Below are 11,668 nucleotides of genomic sequence, written 5' to 3'. Positions count from 1 at the left end.
GCTTACTTCTTTCATGAGAATTATAAAGCTTTGAAGAATGAAGTAGTTCTCCAGACTTAAAAGTTTGCATCACCTACATTAACACTTGCAGGATGTTTTCTTAATACAGATGGGTGTAGCAACAGATGCTAAAAATAGGGAGGCCACATCCTGCACCTCAGCTGGTCACAGAAACCATTGTAAGCTCTTATTTCTGTTCCAAAAATCCACAAAGTACTCTCAGCATAACTGCTCGAATACCACTAGGATGAATACTCCAACAAGTATGTATTTACATAATGGCTGTGGTGTTTTAACTTTTAGTAAATGCTTGGGACGTAAAACCCGTACATTTGACTGGCTGCAAAACCAGCCACAAATAACAGGAATGGGAAATAGTAGTGAATACTTTTTTTAAAGACTTCCATGCTGGTCTGTCTAGATAAATTGACTAAAAGTATTTATTACCATCCCCTTCTGGAAGACAACACAAGCTTCAGAAGAGGATCATGTGAGTTTTAGTCAGCCCTCTAACGTCCTCTAAACAAGAAATAATGTGTTTAAATACGGTTTGTTATTTTTTACTATTTATACAAGCAATAGATTTTTGAAGTATAGTTGATCCTGATATCCCTGTCACTGCATTAAGAAGGTAAAAATTATAAGCTTGGCTGTAAAAGTATGCAGTTAAGTTTCATCATCGTAACATGCGATCTTCTTCATTATCATAATAAAATTTGCGATGTAGTACTCTCTGTGGGGAGAACGCTTTTGCAGCGCTTGCCTTCACAGTTGCAAAGTAACTAACAGTTTCCTCCATCAAAGCAAGCTGTGCAGCTTTCAGGCACGTGTATGGGCTGTGCCTGGAAGGTAAGTGCAGGCAGGAATCTTCTCCTCCACGCTTCCACGTGTGGGCCTGTTTGCTGGACAGCCTACACGGGGCTTGGGCATGCGGCGCGGTGGGGCTTTTGCTGCTGCAGACCCTGTAAGAAATTTAGAAGAGGGAACTGGTTTGGGTCAAGAGCACATGGGTATTTTTTCTGTTGGAGGCTGAGGATTCATTTTTGGGTACAGGGCAAATACCTCTAACGGTAAGGCAGATAAAAAAAAAATATGTGAAAACAATGGTGTTACGTTAGCTCAGGTGAAAAGTTTAGGACACAGACATCTGGAGCAATTAGATGGGATCTTCTCAGGCAATCTGGGACATCTGTGCAGGATGCCTCCATAATGGCAGTGCAGTAACGAGGATGTCATGGTAATTTTTTTTATATATCTATATTACACATTTGCTCAGCTTGAGGTCTAGTGTGCTGTTGCCAAAGCCTGCGTGTCCTTTGGCTTTACGTTCCCAGCATTGTCATTCCTGGTACAGTTCTGCTTTCCATGACAGGATTTCCTGGAAGAGTATCAAAGCCGTCTTAGCTCTGATCATTTGTTTGGCAGTGAACTGGCTGCCAAAGCACCCACTCACTCCATCAGATTTCAGTCACCCAGCATGCAGTGTGTCACCAGCTTCTCCCGCCCTGTAACTGGGAGCTTCACAAATGCAGCTTTTTGAAAGAGTAAAAGACATCACCATGCTATGAGCAAACAATATTGGAGCAGGAAAATCGAATAAACCAGAGGGTGGTTCCGGCTTCCGAATTTATTCCCATTTCCTAGTCTTGACCAAGCATTTACCTTGTGACATTTTTTTGCCACCGCAAATTATCATTTTGAACTGACTTTGTAAATATAAGCTCACCTTATTAAATGACAGACAAACCCAAGAAATTTAAGTTGAAAATGCTCCTTATTTGGGAAAGTCACAAAAATAATCCTGATTCTTTTCTGGAGCCATGAACACTTTGTGTGTGTGTCCCTGAGCGTCCTTAATTCAACCTCCTTAGCCTGAACCTAAGGATATTTCCATGCAGGATTCATCTGGGACAGTCAGGATTCCTCTGTTTTGGCACAACTGCTTCCTTTTATTTCCTGTGTGTCTCAGCGTGGTACCTTGAACTGTGCTGGGGATCAATGCTGCAAGCAGGCATATGTAGCTTCTCCTCACTGCAACAGTCAATCTCAAAAGCCAAAGGGAGAGGGAGGGGGGCAAAACCCCAAGCTCATGTGTGCAACATAAAGCAGAAGAAACAGATTCTGCTGAAGACATGGCTTGTTTGTTTTCTTGACACCGTTTTCTAAAATCTCCACCTCAAAGCCTACGTTTCTGAAATGAAGTTACGCAGAAAGCAGGTGATTCCAGCAGGTCTACACGAGGCACAGGTGTGTGGGTGTCACTTGAGGAGCACAGCTTGTGCAGGTGATGCTGGTCGTCCACCTGGGAGGTGGCTGTAAGACACTGAGTGCATCAGGTCTGGGACATCATTCTGTGCTGCCTCAGGGACTAGTGATCAAGATTTCTCAAAAATAGAGGCCCTTCCCAGTGGTTCTGTGGAAAGTCAGGGACAGCTGACTGGGTGAGGGTTTTTCTTGAGGTGTTGATGACGATGCACGCTGTACAAAGGCCGGTCAGCTTTGCTTCCTGCTCTCTGCTGGTCCCTACTCCACTGCTCAGCCATAATCACTCTCCCCCTAGTTACCATCCGCGGGCAAAGGCTGCTGAGGTGCACACAGGTTGCCTAGCAAAATCGAAATGCAGCAAGTGAAATAAGGACAGGAGCTATTTGAAGACAATTGGTGCTGATAGCCTACTAAAATGGGCCACAAGACGAGAACAAACAGAAAGGCTGGTTAAAAAGGAATGGTTAGAGTGTAGACAGAGACTGGATAATACTTAAGGTGGGAGCTGCTGCCTGTTTAGGAGTGTGACAAAGGGCTCCCTTAGCGAGCACGCTGCTTTTATGCTACTGCAGTAGTAACACGTGCATTAGATTGCCCCAGTGAAGCACTGCACAGTCCAATTGAAAAGGAAACCAGACTCATGAGAGGTCTTCATTAACAGTTTTGCTGCTAACCAAACCATCCTTGGTACGACACAGAAGTCAGTTTTGGAAACTTTTAACCCTTTTCTCTATTGCTGTTGCATTATTTTTAAAGCGTGATGCTACGCTCATACACAAAATAATGTCTAGCTTATAATGATTTTTGTTCATATATACAAACCCCAGTAAAAAAAGTTGAACACAATATACACACTGGGAAATATAATCCTGGAATATGTGTCAATAACATGATTGTTTTGTAAAATAATCCTGCCCACGTTTCCCTTCAGAGATCTCTTCCTCTTTATGCGAGTTGTGTCCGCATTGGCGACGCTGGCTGCACGTGCCTGAGTCTCATTCTCTTCACAGCGGTCTGAGAAAGCAGTCAGGTCGATGTCTACATCCGTGTCGTGAAAGCAGCCGTCGAAAGCCATTGCTTGCACTGCATCAATACTATACATTCCTGAAGCCTGGCAACAAAGAACAGTTATTCTGCGTCTAGCAGGAGCCATTTTAGCAAATTATAAACAAATAAAACAGAAAATAAAGAAAGCTTTCTCTTCAGTGTTGTGCCCTCTGTGGAGGGCATATGGAGAACAGGGCTACCTCACAGTACTGCTATCTGTGGGGCCTGCCCCCTTGGGCAGGACATGAGCAAGGAAGGGGATACGTGTGATAGAACACACTTGTCTGACTGATTGTTACCAGCTTCTGGCTGGCTATACCCCAGCTTCTGAAACAGAAAAAGCAAACTCTGCCTCTCCTGTAGCTCTGGGTTGCTGGAGTTGTGGGAAATGACTTCAAACATTTCCAGGAGTAGTTTTTTGATGGGATTGTCAAATCACGTGAGCAACATATGCACCGTTACTGGGGTTTTCTCCCTGTGATATTCTGACGAGTTTACACGGGGAGATGTTCTTGAAGCAAAGGTTTTAAGTGAGTGCTTCATAGAAAGCAAATGTTTAACTTGTGAATGTTTCTGCTTCAGGCACACTTTTCTAAAAGTGACCTTGTCATTCATCTGGTCTTGGGACAAAAAGGCATTATTAAACTCATCTTCCTAGTTGAAAAGGGTGAAGCAGGAGGAGGAATAGACTCTGCTTCACAGGAAACATGAGGGAACATTACATGAGTGCATTCTGGGGTATATTTCAGAGAGAGGAAAAATACCTTGATCAATAGGTATTTGAGAACAGAATGAAGGTTACCTTCTTCTGGGAGGGGAAAAATCAGGAGATGTACTCCCTAACCTCTGCCACAAGAAAAGGAAGGGAGAGAAAGCACAGACCTTCTCAAGATCTCAGAGAGGATGATACATTTCCTCCCTTCAGCCACATAAAGAAAAGTGAGATAGAGTGGAGTCACAGAGATGGTTACTGTACTGTTATCACAGTGGTGTATCAGGATTACTCTGTGGCTTCTGTGATGCTTTCTGAGGGCAACAAAACACAGAGAATTGTACCTTGCCCCTTTTTTTGAGTTGCTTTCTCTCTTCGATTGTGGTGAGATAGTTCACTGCTGCATATTCGATGACAGACAGGAAGACAAAAAGGAAGCTGATCCATAAATACACATCCACAGCCTTTATGTAAGACACTTGAGGCATTGAGGCACTTACTCCTGTCATGATGGTTGACATTGTCAGCACTGTAGTTATACCTGCCAAAGAAAAAGGGGAGGTTATCAGAATACTGGCCAGCTGGTTCTGTTTAGCTCACCACTGTTGCTTGGACAGCACAGCTTTGTGAGGGCATATGATTGACACTGCCTTTAACTTCATTACACAGGCTCTGAGAAGTGGAGTGAACCATGAAGGACCTATCATATACAATACTGAAACCAGTAAATCATCTCTCTGCTCAGTGCGTGCAGTTAGAGCTGTGGCACACCAGGTTCGAACAGCGGGGACACACCACTGGTGATTCAGCAGCATAAGCAACACATTTCTAGGACAGCTTTAGGCACTGCTATAGAGAAGTGAAAGCAGGTTTGTGGCCTTCCCTCACTTGCCAGAGCCAGGGTCTCCACTACACACTTTCTTGTCCCAGGGAATCCCTAAAGAATCACCAATTTCCCTCCCAACCCCTTCTCAAATTGTACTTCTTGAGAACATATATCAGCTTGTATGTCTCTGTCATAACTCTACAGCTCTCTAAAAACACTCTAGCATAAAAATGCTATATCCATTGAAACTAAGAAATACTTGTTTATCCAGAATGTCACCCTCATCCTTTCAATCTCTCCTCTTATGTGCAGCTATTCATCTCATTTTGTTTTGCTCTGTCTCAGGGGAGAGAGAAGAGAGAGAAGAGAGAGAAAGAAAAAGAGAAAAGAAAAGAAAAAAACCCAACCAACCAAACAAACAAAAAAAATCCGCCAACACCCAACCCAGGCCCTGCTTTTAAAGAAATTAATGTAGCACTGGGAGTGAAGACATCTCAATAACACCTGTGAGACAGCACTGGCTGATAGCAAGGCCTTTCAGCTGGGTCTCTGTATAGCCTTTCTCCAGTTATATGATAGTTCAAGTCCACTGGAACATACAAGAGTTTTCCCTCTCCTTCTCTGCAAGTTCCTTAGGTTGAAGGATGGAGTTTGAAATATACCATATAAGAGGAAATAAATTTATTTAAAATACGTATACCCTAGGCTAGGGAGCTAAGCTTTTTAAACTTTGTTGTTAACATTGCCTATAAACTATGTATGCTTATGCTAATGAAAAATGCGTTATTCACAGAACTCCTGATGCATACCCTTCTGCAGAAATCCTATATAAATTAAAGAACATGATCAGCTAAACCATCTTGACAACGTTACAAATGACCTACTGAGAATGAAAACTTTATTTTCAAACATGAAATTAAATTTCTTATAAATAAAAGGAATTGGTAGATGCATTAATAAAAGTAGGTAGGAGGTACAATAACTTGGTTTTAGACTAACAAATAGATTTATATCTCGTGTATTAATACCTTTAGACTGTGCCAATAGAAAGGGATCTGAGGTAGTTACAGTCCTGTTTTTTTCTAGGTTGATATAGCTGTAGATAAAAACTGAGGGCTCCCTCAGTGCATGCAAGTTTGTTTCTTAAACAAAGACCTCAGATTTTCACTTGCCTAAGAAATATGGCAACATACAGTTGGCTTCTGGGACTAGCATCAGTGAGAAGAAAGAACAGGAACTTTACTAATTTTTAAACTGACAGTTGCAGGACTCAGATGCATTATGGTTACATTGGATATCTTAACAAATTTCCATCAGATCTTCACAGAAATGCTTATCTTTGAAAAAATGTACTCATTCCAAGGCCATCAGCATTAAATTCCCAACAAAGGCAGTCTTGAAGTGGTATCAACTGATTCATTACTGAGAAAAACAATAATGTTATAAAAACCCCACTGTAATTAGTCTTTTTCTCCTGCACTGTGGCGTTCAGAACAAAAACTGAGAGAGCAAAAAGATGCCCAGCTTACTCTTCGGCTTCCACAGAAGCCTGTGTGCCTTGCACAGTTAAGGCACCAAAGCAAACATTTTCAAGGTGCCTAACAAAGAAAGTCTTTGCTACGTAGGACAAGTCAGGAAACTCCTTCCAAGTTGGTAGGAAGATATCAAATGTTTCTAGAGAGAAAGCAGAGCTGCAAAGCTTTTAAATAGATTTTACTATGCCTATTAAGTATCTCTCATGAACCATGGATTTGGGGACGGATCTGACTCCCTGTTACTACCTGTTACTTTGCTGGGAAGAGAGGAGGAAAAAACCAACCAAGTCTTTGCAAAAAAAAAAGAATAAAGTAAAATTCTGCATAGGGAAATCTGCAGAATCATCCCTTTTTCCTTCTATAGTGTGTGAGCTGTTTTCTAATACAGCAAAGCCAGTCTGAACAAGTATCTCATTTCCAAATGTAGAGATAGACTAAAGGAATTTGTGGTAGGGACAACAGTGGCAATAATAGTGTTTTTCAGGCAATTACCTGATATACTTTCTCATGTCCTGTGTAAATAGGAAGCTAAGGTAACTTCAAAACCTCTCCCCTATCCATTCCATACTTCCCGAAAGAATACACATTAAAAGTTTACCTAGTGATACCCTGGCAGGAACGGCTCTTCTGTCAATCCAAAATGAAACCCAAGACAGCATCACCATCAGCATGGCTGGGAAATAGGATTGTAGCACAAAAAAGAAAATATGTCTCCGGAGCGCAAAGTTTATAAAAAGTCGATTGTACCAACCTATTGAAAAAAGAGAGAGGAACAGGTTGGGGGAGAAGAGAGCTGTGGTATTTGTGAGCTCTATTCACTGGCCTCCTCCTTCCAGTAGGAATGCTGTATCCACATCAATAATAGTAAATGCCTAAGAAATATTGCCACCACCTTGGTTTTATATAGTGCTTTACAAACTGTCCATCATACCTCATTAAAATACTGCTGCCTTGGGAGTGAAGCATCACAACTGCATAGATAAAGTAGTATATTATAATTGAGGTTAGGAAATTGCAAAAAAGTAAATAGACTTCAAATGCAACTGCCGGGAAAATACAGACAGAATATAATTGTCCAGTCCAGCTAGGACAGTGAAGCCAACACCCTGCCTCCCCCACAAAGTAGCCTGCCTTCTCTCACGCTGCAAACCCTCAGCAGCAAGCAGCGCTTCTTTTCCTGCGGGCAGGCCGGTTTGCCTGCCCAGCGCTGACTGCAGGGGAAAGGGTGCCATCTAGTGAGTTTTGGGGCATACGCTGTCTGTGCAGCGAAGCAGGTGTCCCTCCTGCGATGGGAGGGAAATCAGTTTATAGCGAGGTAAAAAGAAGACAGAAGTGGCTGGCTGCGCAGCATTTGCCTGTGCTGTACAAATACAGACATCAGTGAGCCTGTGTGGGAGCAGCCATGCCATCACAAAGAGTGAGTTTATAAAAAAGAATATCTCAACAATAACCTCATCTAACATTAAACACTCTCTTTGTGTTTTCAGTTGTGGAGAAGGTTTTTGGTTTTAAAAATGATTGTCTCAAAAATGGATTGAAATTGTTGCTCCTTTGCAGGCCAGGGAACTCCGAAAGCCTAAATGCTATGCATGTGTAGTTCCCCGAGATTCACAGGAAAGGATATGCAGAACCTAAAATGCATAAGGCTGCTTTGTGAGCAGCATTTTTGTCCATTTTTTTGCCCAAGACTCCTCAGGGGGAGATGGCTCCCGTTAGAGTTGTGCTGATTGCTCCCCACTATTACTCACTACGGGGGGTAGGGTCTGTGTGTAATCAATTTCTTCCAACAAGAAGCAAAATAAAAGAACAAGAGAAAGTGGAACCTCCTGACTGCAACAAAAGCCAAAGAAAAGTGTATGTCTACAAAGGGCGGTGATCTAATTAACAGATATGGTACATGCATTATTTAGGTAATTCCTAGTGGTCCCTGCAACTTAAAAAAATACCCTGCTGTATAAGCTCGTCATCAAAACATCTGCAATGTCAGTGTTAAGCAGTTACACTTTGCAAAGTCAAAGGTGCTGTGAAGGTGCTGCGAAGGTGCTGCAAAGGCCTGGGTACAGGGGTGGTATGAGGTTGCACTGCTGTGCACAAGGCCCTATTTGCTTGCATAAGTGTTTTTTGATGAGAATAGCAAGGCGGAAAGAAGCCAGCTGAGTTCCCGGAACCCAGTTTCAACACACATTGATAGCAGTTTGGTGGAAAACATGCCAGTCTCCTTGCAACAGGGACAAATTTGACGTAGCTCTCAGCAAGGCACAGTTATCATAGTAAGGTATCACTCGCTCTCTTCTCACGTGACAGTGGCCCTTGAAAGCTGGAGCTCTGTTCTTAGCTCATACACAAGCAAGAGATAAGGATGAAGAACCTGATCAAGCTGTGAATTCCTCGCTGCTTAGGCTGCATCATAATTTAAACTGGAATTTCTGCATTGAATCTCAGCCACTGCAAACTTGAATGGCTCTTTTTTAAATGCAAAAAGAACTTATCCTGTAAATAAAAGACAGTAAAGAAATGTATTTGCAGCTTTCCTGTATGTCTTAAAGGCTTTTTTCCAAAGTGTTATGCATTTCATCATATTATATGGAATAATTTCTATTTTATTAATCTGCCTTGATATAAAGTGCAATATCCACACTGAAATGAATTGACTCAGACTGGAAAGTACAGTAGCAAGCATTCTGTTTTATCTGGTTAAAAATGTATGGTTAGACTACTCACATAGAGAAGTATTTCAAAATTTTTAACTGCATGTACAAATAAAGAAAATAAGAAAATAAAATCTACCTTGCATGAAATCAAGACTAAAACAATCTCCTAAAGCCTTGTGCAGTTTGCCAGAGAGTATAGTTCAAGATCTATAGGGAGAAATAAAAACCTGTCTGGGACAGATATCTGTATTTAAACAATGTAGCACTGACATAAAGGGATTTTTTTCTGCAACTTTATATATAAACATGGAACAGTAAGCAAACCATGAATTAGACCTCAATAGGTTATAAATGCTGTCATGTGGAAGTCTTATAGTTAGTAGAATTTTAATGACATTTTACAGCTCCAAAAATTAGGAGATTTTGGACAGTTAAACACACTGGGGTTCCTCTTATTTGCTTTCTAGTACTTGACCGTTTAGGGTTTGCATTTTCAAGCTTTTCTGTTTAACCAGGACCCAAAGATTCTAAACCCAATATTCTAGTGGCTTTGAGAGAAGCACCATGATTTTACAAGAGTTCACAACAGCATATATTCGGTTGTTGTGCATTTTTTCATGTTCTTTTTGTCAGATGTTAAGTTACAAGTAGTATTATGGCCTCTTCTTCTAATATCAAGAAAATATTACATTGGTAATGTGAAGAGAACTGAGGACCTAGGCCAACAGACCAGTGTGATTGACAGACCTCATTTTAACTGAGATCTCTCAGCAGTAACAGTCCTTTATTAGCAACAAATTTAAATGTGAAAGACATTCTGCATGATTGTGTCCTGTGCTTCTCTTTTTTAATGACAGGGGCTTACTGTACCAGTACTGCTGTAAAAAGCAAGTCCACTGGAAGCACTGAATTCTTCGATGAAAAACTGGGAGAGGGAGATGTGCTCATCTGTGCTCAGGGACTTGTTTCCATGTTTCCAGTATAACATCAGATCATCTTCATTGTATGCATCTACGAGAAAGTAAAAACTAAATCACCTCTTCTGCTGGAATAATGCTTCTGTTTTCTTTTCTTAGGGATAGGAGACCACTCAAACAATTTGGGAAAACCCCAAAGAAACATTTTTTTTCACATCAATTTGCCAGTTAGACAACATGGAAAAATTTGCAAAGACTGGATTCCATCGTGTTCCAAGTGGAGCCCGGTCCTGTGCCCTGCCAGCAGCTTACCTGACAGATGGGGGACATGGGCACGCTCAGGGTCACAAGGCACATGGGATCGGAGCTCTGGAGCTGCCACACTGAGCAGGCTGCCTGAACACTGGGGATCTGTTCTCTTTTCCAAGACTAAACAACAAACCAGCATCCCAGTTTTACTCATAATCCAAATAAGAATAAATTTTGATATATCAAAAGGCTCTGCAAAACAGAATTACCTTTTGTTTACAGCTCTACAGCTTACTACAGACAACTGAGTCACGGGTGAGAAAGCAGACATTTCACAGTAACACAAGCACTCATTTTCATTTTTCCATGAGGTCAAATATTGACATCTTATTTTACTTTTAACTTGCACTTTTTTTCTCAGAAAAAAAAACATTATTTTTGACAGAGGAAACATTTTTAGATTTAGGCCTTGGAATATCAACCCAGTCAAAACAAAGCAGGGTGCATAATGGTTTTTCTGTCTTCCCAAAGCTCACTGAGTTCTGGAAAGATCCCAAACTGGCCATGGTTTGATATGTACAGACTGAAGGGTTCAGGTCACACAGCAAAATAAGTGAAAACAGTGTTAGGAACAAGACGGAGCGCTGGTAAGAATGCACATATGAAGAACAGGTATGAATTAAAACTTACAGCTTTCCAGTTCTAAAGAACAGTTCTGAGTGTCCAGAGGAAACCTACTGAAATCCATGAAACACATAGCAGAAACTGTTATTCTGCAGAAAGGAACAGAAAAACAGAAATTATATGAAAAATTTCATACTTTCTTAGGGTTGTGCAGATATCTTCATGAGATCTCCACTCAATCGACTGTTTAGAATCCTAATGAGTCTTTCTACTTTTTTTAGACGCTTCCAAAATTGCTTCAAGACAGTGAGATAAAACTAAATCAGTGAGAGAACCATGGTTTTTAAACATAAATAGTCTTTCTTATTAAGTACATTACCTTCAATTTTTAAACCCTTTATTGGCCTGATCCTTCATGAGCCTTTCACACCTTTTGCTTTGAAGGGTTACACTTATGAAGATTAACAAGGAGAGTTCACATTTCTTGACTGGATTTCTCATAGGCTGAAGTAGATAATATTACAGATTAGAGCAAATGTTATTCCAGCTGCTATTTTCCCAACTAGAATGGTTATAGTATTTAATTGCATAAAAAGATAAGCTGCAATTTCTGGAAGCCTACTCTCCCATTCAACACCATGGAAATGCCTTATACTCTAAAAAGGTTAAGGAAATCTACACAAAGACATTATTTTGCATTCCACAGCTTTTCCACAAATGTTTAGAAGGTAAAAGTGCCTCGATATTTTAACCAATAAACAAAAAAAAAGGCCAGAGGCAGCAATTTAAATATGGTAAATATTGCCAAACTTCCCTTCCTTGTCACAGCTTGTCATTTGATG

The 11,668-nt window shown here is 40.9% G+C and overlaps 1 protein-coding gene across 1 annotated transcript in view; it reads right to left on the bottom strand.

The window, feature by feature from the left end:
- Positions 1–3,073: 3,073 nt before the first annotated feature.
- GABRR3 (gamma-aminobutyric acid type A receptor subunit rho3) overlaps positions 3,074–11,668 on the bottom strand; it is a gene marked incomplete at its 3' end in the record, with an annotated part of 50,906 nt that continues 42,311 nt past the window's right edge. The window contains exons 6-10 of the mRNA XM_082304915.1: positions 10,893–10,975; positions 9,907–10,047; positions 6,984–7,136; positions 4,369–4,565; positions 3,074–3,376 (exon numbers count right to left, since the gene is read on the bottom strand). Coding sequence (XP_082161041.1) covers positions 3,074–3,376; positions 4,369–4,565; positions 6,984–7,136; positions 9,907–10,047; positions 10,893–10,975 — 877 coding nt within the window. The remainder of the gene's footprint in view (positions 3,377–4,368; positions 4,566–6,983; positions 7,137–9,906; positions 10,048–10,892; positions 10,976–11,668) is intronic.

The sequence above is a fragment of the Platalea leucorodia genome, assembly GCF_965183815.1.
Source record: "Platalea leucorodia genome assembly, chromosome: 2".
Classification (NCBI taxonomy): domain Eukaryota; kingdom Metazoa; phylum Chordata; class Aves; order Pelecaniformes; family Threskiornithidae; genus Platalea; species Platalea leucorodia.
This window is presented reverse-complemented; position numbering and strand designations above follow the sequence as displayed.